The sequence below is a fragment of the Sphaeramia orbicularis genome, chromosome 1 (genome assembly GCF_902148855.1).
Source record: "Sphaeramia orbicularis chromosome 1, fSphaOr1.1, whole genome shotgun sequence".
Classification (NCBI taxonomy): Eukaryota; Metazoa; Chordata; class Actinopteri; order Kurtiformes; family Apogonidae; genus Sphaeramia; species Sphaeramia orbicularis.
In genome coordinates, this window is record NC_043957.1 from 34,781,785 (window position 1) to 34,807,234 (window position 25,450).

At 37.4% G+C, this 25,450-nt stretch overlaps 1 protein-coding gene across 2 annotated transcripts in view; it reads right to left on the bottom strand.

The window, feature by feature from the left end:
• LOC115422635 (cytoplasmic phosphatidylinositol transfer protein 1) overlaps nucleotides 1-25,450 on the bottom strand; it is a 129,257-nt gene that overhangs the window by 18,063 nt on the left and 85,744 nt on the right. For both annotated transcript variants that reach the window (XM_030139065.1, XM_030139075.1), the window contains exons 2-4: nucleotides 17,650-17,798; nucleotides 4,592-4,680; nucleotides 983-990 (exon numbers count right to left, since the gene is read on the bottom strand). In XM_030139065.1, the coding sequence (XP_029994925.1) occupies nucleotides 983-990; nucleotides 4,592-4,680; nucleotides 17,650-17,798 (246 nt within the window). The remainder of the gene's footprint in view (nucleotides 1-982; nucleotides 991-4,591; nucleotides 4,681-17,649; nucleotides 17,799-25,450) is intronic.

Here is a 25,450-nt window from a genome sequence, read left to right on the forward strand (position 1 = left end):
TTTATTTAACCAGGAAGTCCCATTGAGATTAGGAATCTCTTTTACAAGGGAGACCTGGCCAAGGTAGCAGCCATACAAAGTCCGAACAACACAAAACACATACATGATACACAACGAACAATAAAACACAATAACAACTATTCAACCATAATGGCATCAAGAAAAACAGTGACATTCCTCCTTCACTACATTCTCCATGATACTTTTAAAATCATTAATAGAAATGAAAATATATAGTTTTACAGTTTTTGACGATTATTCCACGACCATGGTGCATGGTAGGAAAATGCTGTTTTTCCAAAGTCTGTCAGAACTCGGGGAACAATCAAAAGCAACCACTTAGAGGAACGTAAATGAAAACGACTAGAGCTAACAGAAAGAAGATTACTGAGGTATTTTGGGAGTTTACCCAGCAGAGCTTTATAGATGAACATAAACCAGTGTTTTTGTCTACGGAGGGTTAATGATGTCCATCCCACTAAGTCATAGAGAATGCAGTGGTGAGTGACAGATTTTGCATTAGAAATAAAACGTAAAGAAGCATGATATACTGAATCGAGGCTCCTTAAAGTGGAGGTAGCTGCATGTCTATACAGTACATCACCATAATTAATGACAGGAAGAAAGGTAGCTTCCACAAGTTTTTTTCTTTGCGGAAAATGTGAAACAGGATCTATTTCTAAAATAAAAGTCAATCTTCAATTTGAGTTTCTTAGCTACATTAGAGATATGAACGTTAAATGCAAAGACATGATCACTAGTGGACTTATTTAATAGGACATTGTGTGTGTGTTTTTGCTGAAGAGGTAGACTGAGCAATTTTGAGTAAAGTAAATATGGAGGATATGAGACGCTAATCTAACCCATCTGTGAGAAAAGAGAAAAAACAAAAAACAAAATCTGGCATTGTATTTAACAGATTTAGTCCTATGAATGTCCAAAATCCACAAAAAAGATAGAAATTTCTAGAATGGATACTTACAGTATATTCTGCCATGGGGTGACACGGACATCAAGTCAGGCAGAAAAAAGAAGAAAGCAGAGATAACATGTTATGGAATAAAATAAGAACGCCGCAATGTGTAAAAGAAATGTGATATACACATAAATAAGCTGAGTATGATATGATAGGTCGTTTCATCCTGTCCTCACTGAACGCCAATTTTCTCCTCTACGTTCTCCAATTTGCTCTCATCAAAACAAAATTTGCTTTTCTCTACCACAGCTTGAAAGCCTTTAACCTTAGATCAGCATCATTAAAACACCACAGAGATATTTCCTCCACACTTCTGCTTTGATGGGTACATCCCTGACTGCAGGTTGCTTGTAATGTTGGTGCTTTATGAAGGGAACCATATTCCTCTGCAAGCCAGTAAGCAGATCCTGTCAATGACAAAGTGTCAATGCGTATAAGCAAAATCAGCTTTAACGTGTTGTCATGTCAACAACATACTCATGTCACTTCGCATCACGTCTTCCAGGCACAGCAACAGAGAGCCGCTTTGGTGTGACAGACACTGTAATAAGGGTGTCATCTTCACATCGCATGCTGTATGTGAACATATGCAACAGTCTGTATATCATTATATATAAATATACAGTGCAAATCCTACTAATGTCGATTTATGTAAATTGCTTATACAACATGTATGGAGATGCTGCAAATTGCACTTTAGAATTAAACAAAATATGTGAACCTGCGTAGGAAGTTTGGTAAAAATGCATGTTTAAAACACACGTGTTTAATTAAGAAGGCCAGAAAAGCATAAATTGTTTATCCTTAATAAAACAAAGCTCCAGCTACATTAAACTTTCAGTACACTATTTGGAATAAGCAGTGAGTGCTGGACAAACTGACTGAAAAAAAAACAAAAAACAACTTAAATCTTAAAGAAAAACATATGAAATTATGACCTTTGACCCTTTATCGGGCAAGTGACTATTTTTGGTAATTTCCATATACTTTACGAGACCGTGACATCAACCGTTACAGTGAGGAAGGTGAGTCAACAATCTCAGGTCCAATGTGGTCTACAGGGTCTGTAAGGTCCACCTCTGCATGAACAGTGAGTGGACCTGCTAGGGATGTCATGATACCAAAAATTCAGGAATCAATACCGATACCACTACTAGTACACGATTCTCCATACCAAATCGATACCACGGTAAAAAAAAAAATAATTCTAAGAATCCATAAACTTAAACAAGAAATACTTGACGTGTTTGCATATAAATGAACATTCCTATTGTCTCTAACTCTTATCTGTTGCACTGTCAGTCACAGTTTACTGCTTTGAATGCACAGACCTGATTGGCTGAGTGGTATCATGTGGGATGGTTCTAAATACATGTAATTGGTCTTTGCGTTTCCTCATCTACTCTACTGTAAGCTGCACTGGTTACAATAGAAGTGCTCCACCACCGGCTGTAGGTCCAGACCTGGACCACGGTCTGCCTGTTAGTGACTGCTGGTATAGTTTCTTACTGTCAACATTTCGTAATGGTGGTGGTGACCAGGCGAACAGGCCAGGCTGTAAAAGCTGCGTCGGACCATCGGACTGGTGCCAATGTCGAGTCCTGATGGAATCGCATGTCAAATGCTTAATGATAAATAACGGAACTCACCTTGAATTCTTTAAACAGATCTGGGTGCCTGTCTCGAAGGTGCTTTGCTAGGTTCGTGGTACCCCTCCCCCTTTGTTTGAATTCCGCGGTGGTGGCATTTACACAGTGGCTTATGCGTGTCAATGATCGCATCGTGGTCGTCTAACTGAAATACTTCCACACTCGACTTTTGGTCCTTTTTTGTCCGTTAGACGAGGCGGCGCATTAGCTGCATCTGTGTCCATTCTTTCATGAGTTCCTGTACCTGTTGCATGTGTACTGTCGGCGCATACTGACCCATCAATTCTGGAAGAGTAGTAGCCTAGTGATAGTATCGAATCTTACGCAGGCATCAGTTTTTCCGTTTATTAAAAAAATAAGTATCGACGATTCTTTTTTCATCATTGTATCAAATGGTATCGTGAGTATCGGTTCTCATGAAATCCCTAGTACCTGCTTTGTTAGGTACCATGAAGTAATGGTACAAATGTAAGGAATGATGTTCAAAGGGATAATGTGAATGTGGAGAGGTGTGGATCAGCACTTACGTTGGACTAATGTTCTAAAAGGGATGTTCTAATGTTCTAAAATACATGTTCCTTTCACCTTACATGTGTTTTTCTTGTATTTTTAATACTTACTGCTTGGATTTTTTTTTTGATTTTTTTTTTTTTTGCTACTTGCGGGTAAGGAACCAAATCTGGTAACTTCGTTGATCTTGATTTTCTACATAATAAAAAAATTTGAAAAATTCCACAAAAGTAGTGAAGTCTTGTTAGGTCCTCCAATAACACACTATGGTTTAAATCAGGGGTGTCAAACTTATTTTCTTCCAGGGGGCCACATTCAGCCCAATTTAATCTGAAGTGGGCCGGACCAGTAAAATAATAGCATGGTAGCCAATAAATAATGACAACTCCAAATTGTTTTAGTGCAAAAAAAAAAAAAAGACATTCAATTATGCCAATATTTATGTTTACAAATTATCCAAACAAAAAGGATGTGAATAACCTCAAAACAATGAAATTTGTTAAGAAATATTAGTACAATGTTATCCATATTTTGCTTCGACTTATCATTTACATATATACATATATACATATATATATATATATATATATATATATATATATACATATATATACATACATATATATATATATATATACATATATACATACATATATATATATATATACATATATATATACATACATATATATATATATATATACATATATATATACATACATATATATATATATATATATACATATATATACATACATATATATATATATATATATACATATATATATATATATATATATATATATATATATATATATATATATATGCATTACAGATCAGATCTACAAAGACACAAAACATTTATGAACAGGCAGAATATTGTTAAAATTGCACTTAATTTTCTTTAGACATTTCAGTTTGTTCATATTTGTTCAGGTTATTCACATTTTATTGTTAAAGGATAGTTTGTTAATGTAAACATTTTCATAATTTAATGTTTTTTGCACTAAATCAAAGAGGGAAAAAAATGGTGTTGTCATTATTTATAGGTTATTATGATATTATTTTTGAGTTCGATACCCTAACTTGCACTTTACAAATTCATCCCATGGGCCGGATTGGAACCTTTGGCGGGCCAGTTTGCCCCCCGGGCCGCATGTTTGACACCTGTGGTTTAAATTTTGAATTCCAGAGTATTTCAATGAGTGAACTATAAAGGGTTAAAGATGTGCTGTATTTTATGAGGCTGCAGTGCTAAGCTATTCCTCCTGAGCTGCTGTAGACTCCATTTCTACACAAGTACAAAAGAAGTAGAGGTTAGAAGCTCTTTCGGTAATAATATCTCGGCGGATTCGATACACGATTGGACATGGCGCATGAGTGTTACTGTGGAGTATGTGATCAAAGAGTGGTTCATTTAGACTGAGAAGCTGGACATTTATGTGGTAATACTCACCTGTTATGGTGTATGGGTAATAGTTCCAGGCTTTTTCTGTCACGTAGAAGATTTTAGGAACCACTGCTCGAGCCCAGCTGGGTAATTTACTGCAGAGACACATCGAGACAGATAGAGACAAATGAGGAGAGAGACTGTGAACACGCAGCGACGGGGATGAAAGTGCTTCCGTTATCACTGCAATCACCGAAAACTTGTTTCACATGTGAAAGGAAAATGTAATTCAAAGGAACAGAACACTGAAACTAAAGAATAATGAGAAAAGAACACTTTCAGGTTTAATTTATGAGAGTCACTGCAGGAGACCAAACAAAATTTTTTCTGCATGCAAGAATAGAGTCAGTGTTTAACTACATTTAACCCATAAAGATCCAAACAACTGCCAACAACCAAAACCATCTAGTGATCTAAACTGTTTAACCCTTTCATGCATAGTGGTCACTACAAAGCTGTTCTCTTATATATTCATGGATTTTATTGTTTTAGTTCCATTTCAGCCAACACAGTAGATCATCCCATACACTGACATTCAGACCATTACTGTAACTTTACTGTTCTTGATAAACCTCATCTGCACTAACATGTTTAGTGTAAATTAATTGCTTGTTATTATTATTAGACTGTATTTAACAGTTTTTTTTTTTTAAACAAAAAGTTGTTTTTTTGTGTATTATCTCCATAAAGTGATTAATAACTAGTATTATAGTATGTTAAAATGTGACATCAGAAAACATCAGATTAGCAGCATTTAAAAAAAATGTTCATAGTTTTCACACAGTATGCCACTAAATACATGTTTCTTTGCTTCAAAAATTAAATGAATGGTGTCCAGCTGAGTGGACATTTTTGCAACTCCATGAAACATAGGTTCATAAAACAAAAAAAAAAGTTGAATCGCATTGTTTTTTTTCCACACCTAAAGAAGAATAAAAATACTTAGGAAAAAAATCTTGATTAGGTTCTCATAATTCATGCATGAAAGGGTTAATACCAATTGATCCATTAATCCTATCAATACATGTAAATAATTGGTGTAAAATACAGTTTGTCATCTTTTCATGGTCATCAGATATGACCCATTTGGACGTTCAGAGGTTCTGTAGTGAACATGGAAACACCGTCATCTTCTACAACATGGATTCGTCAGTAAAACCCATGGAGTTTGATAAATGACAGTGGATGGAGAAGCTGGGTTTATGTTCAGTTAATAGCCCCTTTTACACAGCACTTCTGTTATGGGAATATTTCGCCTTTATTCCAGAACTGTGTAAATGACATGGTGGGATCATCTGGTTCTGCCTTTATCGTGGCTTTGTAACACCTCTGGAGGTAGTAACAGAGCCATGATACAGGTGGAATCATGATTCTGGAACACTATGTAAAAGGAACACCTGTTGCTCGTTCCACAACCAAGGTGTAAAGTTTTGATGACGTACTGCATGTGCAACCCCACTCAACATGGGGATTTGAAAAACAAATATAAACAAACATATCAATGCAGCCAGAAAGACGTTGAACTGGGGAGACACTGAGATCCGCGAGCTGTTGGCACTTCAGGTGGAGGACTCTATCCATGCGAACATTTGTGGAACGGTGAAAGGAGGGCTGACTCTGGAGAGGTTAGCAACACCGCTATGCTCAGGGTATTTCCGATGCAGAAGTTACACGTCACACAATTAATTGTGCTGCGTCACCGCCCCTTTGATTCCAGAATGCAGATCCACTGTTCATTCTGAGTTTGAGTCTGAGGAATATTTTTAAGCAATAAAGTCAACATTCTTGAATAATTTTCTGGTTTCTGATTTTACTATTGTACTTGACTTCTTGGGCTTCATCTTCTCTATGTTAATTGGTGTTTTACAGACAATTCATTGATTAACTCATTGATTCATTAAAAAAAATTAATCGACAAATCCACACAGACAATAATGGTTCACTGAAACATTGGTAGCACTATTAATTCCATATCATTTTCATGTGTTTTGCTCAGTTGTTCCTCTACTCAACTTGTATTTTTCTTTGTATATAAGCCCCTCTGACTGATCTATGTCATCACTGGTCTTAAACATACAGAACACAGCTACTATGGGAATTGGGAGACTTCGTACTCTTGTGCTTGACATTCTCTGTTCTCAAACCCTAAATTCGGTGAGATTATATCTGACTCTACACTGAGAATATAACGCAGGCCAAACGCAAACATGCGCAGACTTTAATTTGAGCCTCCCTCATCTGCGCTTCCTTTGACTGACATGGCGAACCATTTCTTAAGGAGAACAAAAATGGCACCCGTTGCATCGTGACAGCTGTGAATAAAAACAGCCTCTGACGGTCACATTGTATGAACGCTGGCAGGCTCGCTCCCTCTCTCTTTTCTTTCCTTATGTCTCTCTCTCTCTTTCTCTCTCTCGTACTTTCTCTCTTGCAACAAAAGAGACTGACACTCCTCCTACACCTCCATCTGTTGATTTCTCTCATTCCCTTCTTGTTCTTTTATAGATCTTTGCCAGGAGCTGCTGTGATGGAGCCCACGTTGCCAAGCGTGCAAGCATAGTGGGTGGCTTCTCAAGAGTTTTCACGCCAAAGCCTGCATTTGTATTAGAAAAAAAAAAAAAAAAAAAAAAAAATCCTGGTAGAACCCTGAGCAGAAAACATCCAAGGATGTGTGGCTTTAGTTGATCATAAAATCAACCAGGCTGTCTTTACTCTTAATGAAGGATATTGACAGCAGGGGAATGGAATTGATGTTTGGGTCAGACGGGATCAAACTAAATAGAGAAGAGAAGCTACACAGATTGCGAGGGCTAATGGAGCGCTTGAAGGGTGACAGAACAAGTCCAGATTGACTTTCCTGCTGGTGAATCAGAGCTAAATGTTTAGTGGTTGCACAGCCAGATGGATGGCCAGTAGAACGGGGCAGTGGAGTATTAATTACAACCGAATAATCTGAATACATATATATGAGCACTTTAAATCACTGGGCCCTGAAATGTGTAAATAGTAGGGATGCACCGATAGCACTTTTTTCCAGACCGACTAAGAGTACTTACATTTGAGTACTTCCTGATACCAAGTACCGATATGAGTACTTAATAATCCCATTCCAGTTCTTAGTTCCTTTTGTAAATGTGCTTTATTGTCATTGTCATTAGTCTGACTGGAACAAGGCGCTGCTACTGACATTTAATGCGTTGGAATGAGCGTTTCTCAATTAATCCACAGGGGGGGCCGCTCTTAATTAACCATACTGGACAAATACCACGAAGAAGAGTAAAGTTTTTAGAGAAGAAGAAAGTCAGTAATAATGTGGAGATGACAGAGGTAACACTACTGTGATACTAATATTGCAGCGTTTTCACTGGTAAGGTTTAAAAGCGAAGTTACAGCAGGTAGAGAAAAGAGAAATGAGCGATAAGTTTAGTTTTCACTTCCACTGGCAGTGGTCCACACCGCTCTGTACCCCCATAATATTATAAGTAGGACAGAAACCGGCCCAGCCCTGGGTAGTTGTCATAAATCTGTCATTAGTTTTTCACTAACTCGCACAGTCGCTCTTTGAACAGATCCTCTACCTCCATGGTTCCCGCTGGTATTCTCTGTCTGGGTACACATCCGCCATCACCTGGAAAACGGATGGAATGTACACAGAGGACAGACAGAACGCTGCATCCATATCAGTCTGTGTCTTTAACATTACTTGCAGTCAGCTTTACTTTTATCACCGTCATTTTTGAAAAATCCCCACACTCCACACACATTATTCCACCGCCGCGTACCTGCTGCACTGAACTGTGAATGTCACACGGCTGTAAGTGGTATCGGTGCATTTGTATCGGATTACTTTTACAAGTACGAATAAAAGTACACACATTGAGTATTGGAGCCGATGCCTGATACTGGTATCGGATCGGTGCGTCCACACACACATACACACACACACACCAATGTATAATGATGAATATGTAATCAGTATCTGTTTTTGTCTTGTCTGGCTTGTCCCGTCCTGTCTCTGTACACTTTCGTCTATATAACCCCTCCCTCTATGTATATGTATACAAGCAAGGAATGAATGAACATGTGAATATGACGTTGGAGATTGTTACTTAAACACGAGCTGTAATTAGAAATAAAGTTGTCCTCCGAAGAGGGGTGGTGGTGGCGAGTTTATGAATTTTAAAAAGGGGGGAAAAAAGACAATACATTTAGTTTCCTACAGATTTTTCAATTATTAGTGTTTTGTTTACAGTATTGTCCAGGAAGTTTTTTAGAGTAAGTTTTTTAGCTATAGAGTTTATTTTAGCTATTAGAGTATATACTAACTTTAACCCATAAAGACCCAGTGTTAGTTTTGTGGCAGTTCTATTTCATCTTTCTGAAGTGATTTTCCACCATTTATTATAATATTATCCTCTATATTTTGCATTTTTCAGTGTAAATCATGTATTTTTCCCTATATTTAACTTACTGATCATGTAGCTGTTCATTATAGCTCAGAGAAAATTCTATGGTTATTAAATTAAAACAGAGAAAATTTTGAAAAAATTGACTTTTTCAACAAAATCTATCATGAACTGAACATAAACCAACTGTCTCCATCTACTGTCATTGATCCAACTCCTTAGGTTTTATTGGTGAATGAATGTTGTAGAAGATGACGGTGTTTCTACGTTCACTACGGAGCCTTTGAACGTCCAAATGGGTCATATCTGATGACCGTGAAAAGATGAATAACTGTATTTTACACCAATTATTTACAATTATTACATAGGATTAGTGGATCAATAGGTATTAAACAGTAGATGGTTTTGGTTGTCAGTGAATGTTTGAGTCTTTATGGGTTAATGTTAATGTTAATCTGGTCACTAAACTGCCTGTTTTGTCTTCCTGTGCTGTATGCAAAGCTGCTGAATACTTGAATTTCCCTCAGGATTAATAAAGTATCTATCTCTCTATCTATGATACATCAGCAAAGTCTAAATTTTTCTATTAAATTCAGTGTTTTCATATGGTTAGGCTCCTGTTATATAGTGTAAATGTTTTTTTTCTACTATTATTATATTTTATTTATTGCTCATTATATGCTTGGATTGTATTAGACTGCCTTGCTACGGATTTATCAGTCTTAGGGTTTTTTGGTGTTCTGTCAAACAGTCGGGAAAGCAGATTCTTCTATAACAACCCAACCTATCACTGTCCATGGCAGGTCCAGGTGTGTGTGTGTGTGTGTGTGTGTGTGTGTGTGTGTGTGTGTGAGACCACCATGACATGCCTTGTGAGTGTATTTATGCACCGTGTCATGTTCATCCTGAAAAATGAACATTTTATTGAAAGAAAATGTCAGCCAGTCTAGAAAGGTCAGTGCAGCTGTGGATGCAAACAGATGTGAATGTTAAGAGCTTGGTTCGTTTGGATTTCTTTATCTATCTTTCTTTTCTTTTTTTCTTACTTTCTTCTTTTTTTTTCCCTTTTCTGACCTTCCCTCTATTACATTTTTTTCTGCGTACAGAAGGAACAGGAGGTAAGCTGTTGAAATTGTGTGAAACAGTGCATACATTTGAAATAACAACTGGCTTGAAGACAGTCAGTACTTTACTGAAATATCAATCAGTCGCACTTTCGCATTTGCTTTATCTGCTCTTAGTTGAGAAATGTATATGGGATTGTTCCTGTTATCCTGTGACTTTAATGTCCTTATGATTTACTGATTCATAATACACATTTTGTATAAAAATGAAAATATGTTGCGATAAGAAACAGGACTACCGTTCATTGCATACTAATCTAGAAACTATAAAATGATTAAAAACACAAAAATATTCCGTATTTCCATTATACACATTCATTCATTTTCTGAACCCGCTTTATCCTCACTGGGGTCACAGGGGTCATTGGAGCCTATCCCAGCTTCTTATGGGTGAAGGCGGGGTACACCCTGGACATGTCACCAGCTCATCGCAGGGCTGACATATAGAGACAAAACACCACTCTCAATTCACACCTATGGGCAATTTAGATTAAGTGATTAACCTATCAGTGCATGTCTTTGAATGGTGGGAGGAAGTCGGAGTACCTGGAGAGAACCACAGGAAGGTCCCACCCCCATCGACTGGTGTTGGAATCAAACCCAGGACCCTCTTGCTGTGAGGCACGAGTGCTATCCACCGCCCCATTATAGACATAGCTCAGGTTATCAAATTATTTTTGATAATTTCCTTTGTTTAATTTGTCCTTGAAGTCATCACCCTTCTGTTAGTATGGATTTTATCACCTTCCAACAAATGAACATTTCCAGTATGTGACATGAAGGATTTTTGCTGCAGCATTCAGCTGTTATTCCTACATGTGTTAAGTCTGTCTGTTTATCTCTCCATCAGTTATATTTAAAATTAGGGATGTCCGATAATATCGGCCCACCGATATTATCGGCCCGATATTGGCATAAAAATGTTATATCGGTGAATATCGGTATCGTTTTTTTTGCCTATTATTAAAACTGATAAAATAATGCCTTGATCTCACCGGCATTTACCGACGCGTAAATGAAGCATTGCTTGTAGCTGAAAGAAATGTGCAGTTTTCAGAATTGTACAGTAGAGTTGCCACACTGTAATAGACTCATGGAGGGAGGGAGAGAAAATAAATAATAAATACGGCATTTTTTCCACAACTTAACTCTTTCTCCGCCAATGACAAGATTTTCCGTCAGTCCGTGTTTTCACTGTTATACTGTAGTTGAAGCTGTTGCGGATCGTGTGAATTACTTTCCTTAGTCCAGAAACAAACAATTAAGCAGCTTTTTCGGAAAAATGACGGACCGGGTTTTATGTTTTTGCACTGGAGTCTCCGTATCCCATGGCAACGCATCCAGCGGCAGTCACTGAATGAGGAAATGCAGACTGTGCAGGAACCGCGCACAGTTTCAAAAGCCTTAAAGATGATTATGGAGACAGAGTCTGACAATTCAATATATGATGGAGTTACAGAAGAACCATTTAGAGACAGGAACGGAGAAATAGAAGGTGAGGGAGACAGACACGGAACACAGGAAACACGGAGCGACTCAGGTCCGACACGAAGGGGGGGCGGCAAGGAGCGACACGGAGAAATTGACAGGAGGAAGAGAAAAGAGACATTTCTAGTGGACATTCAAGGAGAAGACAGACACACAGACATGGGACAAGACAAAGGACAGTGTGCACCTGTTAGAGTGAGTTCAGATTCAGACTGAGGACACAGAACAGATTCAGCTGTAAAATGTCAGCAGGGACACATGTAAGACACTGTTGGATTTGGCTTTAGTATGAAATAAATAAATAAATACATACATATATTCATACATAGATAAATAACTAGATGTCCATATAATTATTTCCAGATCAAACACAGCAGGTGGTCCAACAGGAGGACCTGGTGCAGCCAAGCAAAGGCCAGAAATCTACAGTATTTAGTGCATTTGTTTCTTTTTTTCTTGAAAATGAGGAATATTGAAGTGTTTATATCAAAAAACTAAACTACTATGTGGAAGACTTATAACTGATGTATGTAAATGTGATAGGTTTAGAAGGAACCTGGTGCTTTAGAAGATGTTTGGTCTAAAGTTTGGTGTAGATTCCTCTAATATTTTGTGGAATGATGGGATATCTTAAAGCTGTTTGTTATTATTATTATTGTTGTTATTATTATTTTATTTTGTGATTTGGAATACAGTGTTACTGTTGGTAAATGAGAAAGAGTCAAAAATGTAAATAGGAAATCAATTTTATCTTGAAAATCAACATGTGATGTTACCTAAAATTAGTTTAATATCCCACATATATCGGCAGCGATATCGGTAGATATCGGAATCGGAAATTAAGCGTTGGACAATATCGGCATATCGGTTTTTGGCAAAAAAGCCAATATCGGACATCCCTATTTAAAATACACCATCTTCACTTGAAATGATCAGATTTTAGTCAAGAAAAATCAAAGATGAACGTCAGGAATTAAATAAAATAAAGGTTTTTAAACCCAAATGTCTGTCACTCAATGTATGTTGTTCATCAATAAAGAATGATGCGTGAAAAGTTAATGACACAAGGTGATGCATCTGCTATACATGTTCTTGTATAGTTGTCCAGACTGTCTCTAGTTGACTTCATGCAGAATGTTTGTACTGTATGCAAAAATGCATTGAACATAACGTCATTATAAAAATGGTTTATGTGCAAAAGGTTTGCATTGTCAAAGTTTTCCACCTTGTTAAGTTCCACTGTCTTAAGCTGCTTTCACCTTGCAGTGTCAGCTCAACTCGCTTTGGAAAACCATGCACAATCATCATGGTATTAGTATGAATCTGTGTCACCTCATAGCGACATTGGACATCAAACCAGGGCAGCTGGGAATTTCCAGAAATGCTTCAAGTCAACTCTATCTTGATAAACTGATCATAGATTGGAAGACATTAAAACCAGTACATTGAAAAATCTTATATAATGTTGCACCAAAACAAAGTTAAATCAAGTCAAGTCGAGGTGAGTTAATACCATCATTTAACTTTGGTTATTACACTGCTCAGCCCTGAGTTTCCCCAATCAGCTACCAAATCCCCCACTAATTACACTACTTTAAAGTTACTTGGAAAACTGTAACTCAAGTCTTTTCCATAACACATCATCCATCCATTTTCTGAACTGGTAAGTCCTTGTGATGGTCACAGGGGTCCCGGGGGCCAATCCTGGCTGCCAGTGGGCAAAGGCCGGGTTCACCCTGGAGGTGCTGCAAGTTCATCACAGGGATACAGAAGAACAACCACTCATTCTCATATTCACACCTATGGTCGATGTGGTTTCACCAAATAACCAGATATGGTGCATATCTGTGGATGGTGAGGGGGCGACTGTAGAAACAGGAACAACATGCCAACTCCACACAGAAAGGCCCACACCGACCGGCACTGGAATCAAATCTGCCGTACCACCCATAACGCAGAATCTACCACTTCGTCTGGACCCTTTTTATGTAATTTTGGTTCTTTTTGAGTATCCAAACAAAGACACCAGAATGTGTATTTTTATGTCTGTGAAAATAGAGAACTTGATTTAAAACTGTGCCTTTATGCTCTTTGTTTTCTTGTTCAAACAGAAGTAAATTAAACACCTTAGTGGAAAGCCAACTTAATACTGTTTGCTCCCCCTGCTTCCTCCTCCTCTCCTCTGCAGAGCAGAGCTGTGCTGTGCTGACTCACCATAATTAGTTCAGCACAGCGATTGCTGACACAGGTATTTGTGCTCAAACAAATGGCCTACAGCATCTCCGCTCCCCTCCGTCTTTTCTTTCTCTCTTGCCCTGATTTTCTTTATTTCTCTCCTGCTGTCATTTACTCATCGTCTTACTCTTTATCACACATTTCGCCTTCTCTCTTTGAGGATTTTGTGTGTGGAGGATTCAGAAGAGCATCTGTACACAGGCCCACACGCAGATACACACACAGAAGTTTATGGAATGCAGTTTGGGGAATGCAGTCACTATGAGTGTACTGTTATTATACACTGCCTGGCCAAAAACTAAAAGTTGCACATGCAATATTTCACTGCACTACCTATGGTTTTGCACACAGGAGACATTCACTGGGACATCTTTTTTTGGCCACATAATGCTTATGGTTCATAATATTTACCCCATCCACAGTTGCATTAATTTTTGATTATTGATGATGATGAATCAGACCGCTGCATCAAGTCTTCATCACATCCAAATTAGAGTCTGGTCTATATGCAGGTTAATCCATGCGTGTAAATAATGTCTCATTCTCCCTGAACCATTGTGTCACAAACCTGATGATCCTGATCAATCCTGGCATTGTCCAATCTTTTTGACATTAGAGACATGAGAGGCTACTTACTGCATCAGTTAGAGTTAAATAACCTGTTACAGCTGAAACATAAGCCACTTTTACATGGAAATCCCGGAAAAAAGGTGAGATAGTGATCCCACCTTTTTTCCACTATTGCCCGATTTCCACAGCCAAGACAAAGGAGTAACAGAGGTGAGACAGGCTGGACTTTCACACAGTGGACCTGCGTTCCGGAATCAAAGGGGCGGTGACGCAGCATATAGTATGACGTTTACCTTGCACGTTGGAAATACCAGAGCGTAGAGGTGTTGCTAACCTTTCCAGTCTTTCACCGTTCCACAAATGTTAGCATAGATAGAGTCCTCTGCCCGAAGTGACAACAGCTTGTGGTTCTCGGCATCTCCCCAGTTCAACATCTTTCTAGTCATGTTGAAATGTTTGTTTACTGTACACAGCCTGTGCTCATGTTTAAATCCCCCCCGGCACAGGGGTCGCACATGCAACACGTCATCAAAACAACACACCTTTTTTACATAGCGTTACAGAATCATAACTCCACCTTTATCACGGCTCTGTTACTACCTCCAGAGGCGTTACAGACCTGCGATAAAGGTGGAACCAAATGGTCCAACCATTTTGTTTACACAGACGTCATTCCGGAATAAAGATTAATTATTCACATAACAGAAGTGCTGTGTAAAAGGGGCTATTATTAACCACTGTAGAATTTACCAATGGAAGGATCTGAACCATTTGTTAAATTCAATCCAGGCTGTTACTTCTTTTTGGCCAGGCTGTTTGTTTAACTCGAACTGCAACAAGTACCCTCTCACTTCTCATTTCATCCCGATCATCAGGTTTGTGACAGAATGGTTCAGGGAGAATGAGATGTCATTTACACACATGGATTAACCTCCATAAAGACCAGACTCTAATTTGGGATGTGATGAAAACTTGATGCAGCTGTCCGATTCTCCATCATCAATAATCAAAAATTAATGCAACTATGGATGGAAAAAATATTATGAACCTTATTGTGACACGACATGAGCATTATATGGCAAAAAAAGATGTCCCAGTGAACGTCTCCTGTAATCAAAACCAAAGCTGGTGCAGTGAAATATTGCATGTGTGGCTTTTTTTTTGGCCTGGCAGTGTATTTGTCAAATGGCTGAATGTTATCTTAGCCAGCTGATACAGTATACAGATATCCACTGGGCTTCCTACTCGACTTTCACAGATTTGGGAAAGGTCATGGCTAAAGTGAAAAGTTTTTGACCAGTGTGTTCTGTAGTAAGACCACCACCTAAATGTCAACTTTAACACTTTTAACCCACTGGACACTACTGTAGTGAATTCACATCAATATTCCACTGTTTTTGTAATGAGGTGCTACTCAATACTCTGTCGAAATGTTCGTTAGCCTCATAGCATAACTGCCTAAGTCATATGTTTGGCTAAATCGTGATATCTGCATAAAATGAAGCAGTAGTGCTAGGAGATTAAAGTTATGCAGATATCACATTTTAGCCAAAAATACGAATTTATTTTCCTTCTAGTTACCTCTGATCCCTGACATTCATGGATGAATTTTGACAATTCTACTGATTTTTACTCCGCCCCCTGAAGGGGAGGCAAGGGGTATTGTTTTTGGTTAAGTTTGTTTGTTTTTTTGTTTGATTGTTAACACTCTAACAGCAAAACTATTGGTTGAATTCATACCAAATTGGGTTTATAGATTATCAGTGACCCAGAATAGATGTGATTACATTTTGGGGACAGTAGGTCAAGTTCAAATTTTTTATGAATTTTTGCTCTTTTTTTTCTCCATTTAGTTATGATGGTTGAAATTTCAAATGTCTGAACCAGTAAAACTGTTGATTGAATGGATCCGGGTCAACGGAAGCACCGGGACATGATGGGAGAACCGGGTCGGGCTGCGATCACACACTAGTCAAGTCATCAAGTCATGTGAATGTGATAAAGTCATACAGTAATAATGTAAAGCCCTTTCAAACACATATATCAGGTAACTATGAATGCATTCTTATCTGTTACTTTTGATTTCAATACAAAACAAAACGAGGGCCATTATATTTTTTCCTAACCCAGTGGTTCCCAGCCTTTTTTGGCTTGTGACCCCATTTTAACATCACAAATCTGTGGCAACCCCAGACATTCAAAACGCAGACATTTTTTTGCTAAAATTAATTTGTTTTTGATCATGTAATATTTTGTTATACTATGTTGCAAACAGCTAAACATCAATTTTAGACAACATTTAGGCTATATAATGTATATAATGCAGCTTTTTAAATTTTTATTGGGAAAAGTGTGGTGTTTTAATTATAATGACATATATATTGAATTAGTAAAGCACATTTTTTATTAGTAATTTTTTTTTTCTAAATCAATTACTAGAAATTTCAGGTGACCCCATTTGAATTCCAGGTGACCCCCCATTGGGTCCTGACCCCAAGGTTGAAAAGCACTGTCCTAGTCAGTGTATTACACCAGTAAGCTTAGCTCAGCTCCCCATTTTATCAACTCTGCTGCTTCTGGAACCTGTGGATTCCCATGGGTCATTGCGCTAGTTTACTTGCAATGGACAAAATTTCACATGTCTGTAGGAGCAAAGCTAATATTTGAATTCATACCAAATTTAGCTCATAGATTACCAGTGATCCAGAATAGATGTCATTATATTTTGGGAAAAGTAAGTCAAAGTTAAACTTTTTCTGCATTTTTTACACATTCTTTTCTTCTCTCATTTACTTATAATGGACAAAATTTCAGATGTCTATAAAACATCAATTTTGTTTCAGTTTACTTCAAACGTGGCACATATATAGAGGTAACTGATATGCTGACATCAACACATGCATAGACATGATGACATCAGCTAGATCGATGCCAAAATAAGCTACATTATGTGTGACGGGTGGGGTTTGTTGTGCCTGGAACCACTTGTTGGATCATTTTTGTTTTGTTTGGATTCTTGACTAGAATAACTGATCAATAGCAACATCACTAAAATAATCTACATACCTGAGACTGGAAAATGGGTTTAGTTACTATTATGTCACTAATGTCCCTAACTAGAATCTTAGTTATTGTATGTGTTAGATTATATAAATAATCTCCCATTAATTTAGCTAAAGAAGCAACATGTTAGTACTTTGGAAATAGCTCTCCTCGCAACTAAGAAAAGTGTTGCACTGACCTGTTGAGGTAGACTCGTTTCTCTGTGAACTGTCCTTGGCCATGTGTCGGGTCTTCGTAGGGTTCATTCTGGACGACCTCCACACCTTCCCCTCGATCGCTCTGTTCGTGGCTGTGTTTGCTGATCATGTAGAGCTGCCCGATTCGATACTGAAGGATAAACAACACACAAGTAGAAACGTAAACCTCACACATCATTACATGGCATAACAAGCCGTGAACATTTACCATTGGGTGAAAAACATGCATTAAGTGTGGAGATCTCTGCTGTTCATGCGTATAGAATTTCCATTTTCTTGTCATGATTAATACATGGCGATCTTATTGCAATTATTTGAGCATAAGGCAGTTATAGTGCAAGTGTGACAATCATCTCCATTCATCTGTACAAAAAAAAACAGATGGATGGAACTAATAGAAATGTCATTTTCAACAATTTCAACCCCCATTTGCACTTAATTTTCCACCACTTTTAATGACATGTTAGATCCCCATCACTGATTTTCTTGTATATTTCAGTCACAGGCGTATGTATTCAAGTTATTTATGTCAAATTTCGGCTGCAATGCTTACAAGGCAAACAAAAAAGGGTGAGAGGAAAAAAAGAGGTAGGGTGTAGGGTTGCAAAATTGGAATGGATTGAATGGGATTTGATGGGAATAAACAAGAATAAACCTGGAATTTACTTTAATGAGAGTACTACTTATTGGAGGGAAAAAAGCTCTGACAAGGAAGTGGCTCCAACCAGATGCACCACAACTTGAGGACTGGTTTAAAGCAATCTATGAAATCTATGTAATGGAGAAACTGTCGTCTTCATTCAAAGTAAAGCAGGATACATTTATGGAAATGTGGTCAGAATAGATTGTATATATCACCCCATTGAGGCCAGATTTAACTTAACTGGAAATGACAAGTTCTATTTGTACTGGTTGAATGTAATGGAGTTGAAACTTGTGCGGATTTTGAAATAATAATAGTAAAAATAAGAGAAAAATGTGACATCTTTTTGTTCTGATGAATGCTATTTAACAAAATATAACCCAAAAAAGGGAAGACTTATTTCAAGAAGAGTTGTTCTTTTTTAATTTGTTTTTTTTTCTAAACTGAGAACTTATATGGAATACATTTATGTTACATTTCATGTTTTACCATTGTTGATTTTTCAGACATGATATACAAATGTACTTAGTTTTGTTTGTTTGTTTGTTTGTTTGTTTGTTTGTTTTGCTCTGTTATAAAATATGTTCCCAAATGAAAAAATAAAATTATAAAAGAAAAACCCTGGAATTTACAAAACTGACAGTTGGCTCTTATCAGTGATTTAAAATATAGTTGGGAAAATTCATTTTAGCACAATCTTGAGGAAATCTGGTTGTTTTCTTGACTAAAAAAACCCAATTTCCTCTATCATCCTTCAAATTCAATCCAAATTTTGAATGGGTGGGGTCTGGGGAGATAAGTAATATTTTACTACATCATTCATGTTTTTGTTGCTCAGTGACAGAATTGATCAATAAAATAATAAAAACTTGATAAAGTTCTTACAAATAAGTCTGCTGAAATGCATTTTTTTAACGTATTATTTTGCAAAGATAGGCCTATGACAAAACAAAATGTTTACATTCATGTCTTTTTTTTTATGTTTGCACATTTTGTGTCAATTACCCCAAATTTCCAGTTAATTCCCATAAACTCCCATAAATCCCATGGAAATTTTTCCCATTTAGAACATTTCCAAAGATCCCATGCAAAATTCCTGGAGGGTGTCCAGAAATGTTCCATCCCATTGCAACCCTAGTAGTCTGAGTTCACACCGTGGAGTGTCTGCTATAAAAACATGTTTTTACTAGAGTATGCATGGCTGCATGTAAACTGGAATATAGATAGAGGACTAGGGACGCGTGATTTTGGTAAAAAATAAAATCCCTATTTTTTTCCTCTAAAAACTCAATTTCAATTTTTGGGTAAAACTACAAAAGACAACAGAAGTCAGCATGTCGTTTTCGTGAGCAGCCCACAATGCAAGGCACTGCTCCCTACCTCAAATCTGTCATAGTATCACATGATGAACCTACAGAAGTTTTTTTTTTTCTTCATTAAATCTTTATTGAATGAAGTAGAGTATACAAACAAGGAATACAACAAGAAAATAACAGAACAAGTTTGCCAGAGGGAATACACTACAATACAATGTACAAATCAGAGCAAATACTGATGGTTTTTAGAGCCTTTTTGTTTCCAGATTTATCTAACAGCTTTGAATAAAGTTCAACATCTTTCAAAAAATAAATAATATTTGGTTTTGTGTTACAGAACTTACATTTGTGAATGAAAAATGTAGCAAGTAAGAGAACTAAATTAATTTTTTTTTCTCTCTTTTTGGGGTATCTGGGCCCACAGAAATGATACCAATGTAAGTCAGTGACAGGCATCAGTCATGCAACAACAAAAAAAAAAAAATGCAAAAAATGATAGAGAATATTAGTTCATATAAACGTAGTCAGTTATGATTCCAGCTGTAACTACCTGTGTCGAGCTTGTACGGCTTCCAGTTGTAAATGTTTCACTACATGGCTGCTAAAACACTGAACATGTTTAGATAATTAATTTCGTTGCCCAGACCATAACAGCCTCTTAGTCTAAGATACCCCGGAGGGCATTCACTTTGTTTGAGTAATAAAGAGTGGATGGAAGACAATTGAAACCAGCACCACTTTCTGTGTTTGAACTTTAATCTTCACATTGTAAATCTAAAGCTTCTGTATCTAACAAAAGAAGGAGAGGGAGAAGAGGAGCTGGGTGAGAGTTAACAGATGAGGAGCTTCAAAGGGGGACGCTTTTAGGCTTAATGATTAGAAGGAGGGTTAGAAATCATCTCAAAGAAATAAATAAAAGAAAGAATAAAACAGCAGAATGCATGTCTTTGATTCCCTGTGATGGTTACAATTCTTATCTCTTACAGCCTTTGAAGGTAATAGCTGGGTTCCACTTGAGTGCCCTTCTCCACACATCTACTTCAGCTGCAAAACAGATCTCAGAAGTGAGCACAAAGCACCGGTAATGAAAGGGAGCTAAAGCAACTGTATTCTATACGAGTGCACACTCTCTTCCTCTCTGACCTTTACCTATCAGAGCTGTTGCCTGAGCTGTCAAATGGTGTCAGAGAAAAATGTGCGGTGCTGACCTAAAATAGCTCCAGCAGTGCGTTGGGGGTGGGGGCTTATAATTGTATCAAGCACCTAGTGGATGGTAGTGTATGTCATGATGGATACCGATATTCACAGATGTTTAAAGCAAATGAAATGGCCATGTAATGTCATCAAATCAGAGAGATACAGAGAAGGCACAAAACCAACATAAGTGTATCCTGTCATGGAGGATTTGGACTCATGCAACTTCAAGAAAACCTTCATATAGAAATATTTGCTGTTTAAGTTAATGTCTCAATATAAGACATAAATAAAATAGACAAACAAAGTTCCAAAAATCTGATTAGTGCCACTGAAAGGTCAGTAACTTACAGTACTGTGTAAAAGCCTAGGTAGCTTTTAGCTTCGCTGTGTCTGCAGGGTTGTAATAGACACATTTTGTACTTATTTATGTATATTTCTTTTACTAACATTTGTCTAGTATGAAATGTATAAATTACTGTTCTAATTGAACTGTAATTTGAACAGAAATGTATATATTTATATAAACAGTTTCTGCAGGTAAAGTCAGTTTTTAGTGTGAGCTCCATTTAGATTCTGTAAATCTTAAACACTCTGGGGTTGACCGTCTTAATGTTTTCTTAAATCATCTTTTTACCTGCAGAAGCCGTTTGTGTTTATTTGTTTTTCAATACTGTGCACATATTTCCTGAGCATTTCTTGGTAGAAATAAAGATACGTACACCCATTACAACCCTGTAAAAACATCAAAGCTAAAGGCTGCCTATGACTTTTGGACAGTACTGTGTGTGAATACATATTTTAGAGAAATACATTGTAATTTAAAGTGTAATGTTACTCAATACGCTGCATGATACTGAAATTGGGTTGAAATGCACTGATGTGAAACAGAAGTAGTTCAGGGACACTTGAGTCCAAATTACATTTCAGTCCTTTATATTGTATTTTCTTCTCCATTTTTGAAAAAAACAAAACAAAACAAAACAAAACAAAAAAAACTGTCCTGTCCTTCAGTATAGTAACCTAGTCTGGCAAGTCACATCCTCAGAAATCAACAAATGTCACATGGAAATAAAAAGGCAGTCATCGCCAATCCTCTACTCCTTTCACCATATCTGTCTTAAACGCCCACTATTCTATTAAACAGGCCTCTTTTAAATGCATCGGAATCAAATCAATACACTCTGATTCACGTGCAACACATCTGTATTAACAAACAGGACATTCTTCAGAGGTACCTCCAGAACATGATTCAATACTGAACAGTACACTTTAACATGATGGTTTTTAATCAACATGCAAACTCTCTGCATTTAATTCAGTGTTGTATATGGGGGGGGGGGTTCTGATGGTGGTGGTGGGGTCATTATTATGCTCAACAGAGGTCATTTCTGCTCTAGGGATACGAGTGTGTAATCACCTGAAAATTAGACACTTCAGAGTTAAGAGGATTCAACAGACCACAGGACATAGGTGATGAATTAGAATAACCTTTGATTAATTCTGATAAAGTCTTCATTAATTTTGTGCGGTGATTCATATCGGGAAATTTTAATTAAAGAAAGAGTTGAATTTGCATTTCTGACAGTGTGGAAACAGCAGTCATGTTCCATCCTGATTCATACACAGCAGATATGACACTGACATGTACAGACGTTTGCTCCTATTTACTCCAGATATTCACATATAATGGCCTGGTATTTTCACTCATAATAAAACACGTGTGTACACAACACGTACACGCATTAAAAGGTCACAAACTTTGCCTCAGCTTTAGACACAGACTAAGTTCACTGTGGAGCTCAGAAAGGGCAGTGTAATGACTCAGCCCCTGTGAGGCCCCCCGGTCCAAAGATTCTCTAGAAAAACATACTGTATACAAATAAGACTGCAGTCCCACAACTGTTTAGTTGGTAGAAAAAATGCAGAAGGAACGCCAAGCCTAAAGAATGCACACTTCCACCTTTAAAACAGCTCTACATGGCAGCAGGTTACCATCCAAGACGAACACTTACAAACACGTTTTCCTTTTCTTAGCAGCCTCTTTAGTAAGTGAACGCTGCAGACTCAGTCATGAAAAGCAGCAGTAATAAAATGAAAACTCCATTTGTTGTAGCTTTCACACAAAGACTTGATTCCATGGATTTCTTTTGACTAACTAAACACTCGCAGTTTCACAGACTTCAAATGAACTGAAACCAACTCTTGCGGCTTGCAGCAGAGTGTGATAGCTGTCCACGGTCTTACAGTCAAGGTAAATTTGGAGATTTGGTGATAAATGTGTATGATACTGCATTTTTTTTTTTTTTTTTGCTGAAAACTGATTAAGTCTGTTTGAGTTGTACCAAAAAAAAAATCAGTGTTTGCTCACTAGACAATTCAGAATCATTTGCAGTAAATTCAGTGTTGGGCGTAACGCATTACAAAAGTAATGCATTACAGTAAGAGATTACTTTTTGCCATAATGCAGTAGTGTAAGGCATTACTAATCAATTTTCAGTAATATTTAACTTAGAACATGTTCAATAGCACTTGTGTTACAACACACTTTTCACCCATAATTTAATTGCTCAAATAAAAAAAATTAAAAAAAAATAGAAATGCACCATAGACCTCCGCCAAGGCATATCAGACCTCCCTCATCACCACCAAAATCTAATCATTTCTTCCTTGTGCCAGTATCAACATTTCCTGAAAATTTCATGAAAATCCGTTCATAACTTTTTGAGTTATCTTGCTAACAGACAAACAGACAGACAGACAGACCCCGATGAAAATACAACCTCCGCCTAGGGTGACCAGGTGTCCTGCTTTGTGCAGGACTGCACAGCATTATGACCATTTTTTCCACGTCCCGCAAATTGAGACAATGTCCCACATTTGATTGGCTCTGGCTCTACAAAGAGCAGGACAGTCACCTTCCTCCAAACACGACTTTCATTTTATAGCGGTGACATCGTGATCACCATTGGCTGTGTCCGCTGTCAATCACCCAACATACATGTGGGGTCAGGAGTCCGTCAACCTGTCACCGGCGTCCTCCTGAGCTCCGCCCACTGACGCACAAAAAACAACGGAAAAAGCCTCAGATACCGACATGCAAATATTGGCAGAAATCATGGAAACTCCGTGCAAAAAAAAAGAAGATGCAACTCCAGAAAAGAATGGGAAAATGTTTATACATGGGTGAAAGCGGTGGGGGATGATTCACAGAGGGTATTCTGTGAACTATGTCAAACTTATTTCTCCATCGCGCATGGAGGCAAGTATGACTTGAAGCGACACACTGTACATATGTGATGTTTGGGTAGATTTGATCCATATTCCCGTTTACCTATTTTTACGTTCGGAGTTTGAACCGAGAGACAACAAACAAACAAATATGCTTTTGTTAAGTATGTGGATATTTATTTTTTGGAAAATGCCACAGGATATTTACTTTGGCTTATTTTATTTTTATTACTGTGTTACAATGCAAAATGTTTAACTGTTCTGTGTATGGATGCACAAAGGTTTTTGGTCTAAGTAATTTTAGGTTGTCTGGAAGTGGAAACAGCTGTTATAATGTAGTCAGTTACTCCTTTTTGTTTTATTGCACATGGATTAATTTACCTTTGAGGGTTGAAAATATGTACTCAAATAAAAAAAATTTTTTTAAAAATCTGATTTTCTAAAAGTATTTAATTACAATATTTGAAACTTGAGGTTTCTTTTTTGAGTTTTTACAAGTAGATTTTTTTGTTTTGTTTTTACAAGCAAAAAAAGTTGTTGAAACCTGTGCAGAAAAAGCAAAAAATAAATGCCCAGCGCAAAAATATGCATACTCTGGGAAACCAAATCAAATTGTTGTTATTCATATTTATAAGCTCGACAATAAGATGCACATTGTTTAAAAATATAGACTTTGTTCCAGGATTACGGATTACGTGCCCCACATTGTCCCACACAAACACACTTCTTGTCCCAAATGTGACTCGCAAGCACCTGGTCACCCTACCTCCGCCATTACACTTGGCGGAGGTAAAAAAACAGCACAACAATGAGACCTTAAGGAATCAAAAATGCATCTGTAAAGTTCTATTTCCTGTTGGTGTTCAGCCAGTGGGTGAAGATGGCAGAAGACAGTTCATTGTCCACATGGATGTATGCTCGTTCCTAACTCTAACCCTGCTTTACAGAAGCTATTTAGCATGATTCCTATGATCAGCAATGACAAGATAAGCTAATGTTTCTATGACTAGTTAGAATTCTTGCCCCCTGTTTGAACATGTAAAATGTTGAAAAAAAATTCAAGCGTTCCTGGTGGGATTCAAACATTGTAGACTGTAGAGTTACTTACTGAGCTATCCATCTACATGTACTCCAGGGCGCAAATGTAAGCATCCCAAGGCTCTCCTAACTCTTGTATTGAGGGGGGTTCTACTGCACGTGCACCATTTATGATGAGGATCTGTATGTAACTAAAATACAGGAGTCATGTGACATTACAATTCTGAGACAGTAATATTGTAAAGTAAGGAATTACTTTTAAATAACAGTAAGAAGTAATCTGTAATGTATTACAGTTTAGAAGTAACTTGCACGACACTGGTTAAATCTATAATAGAAGATCAGCGCTAAATATACGCT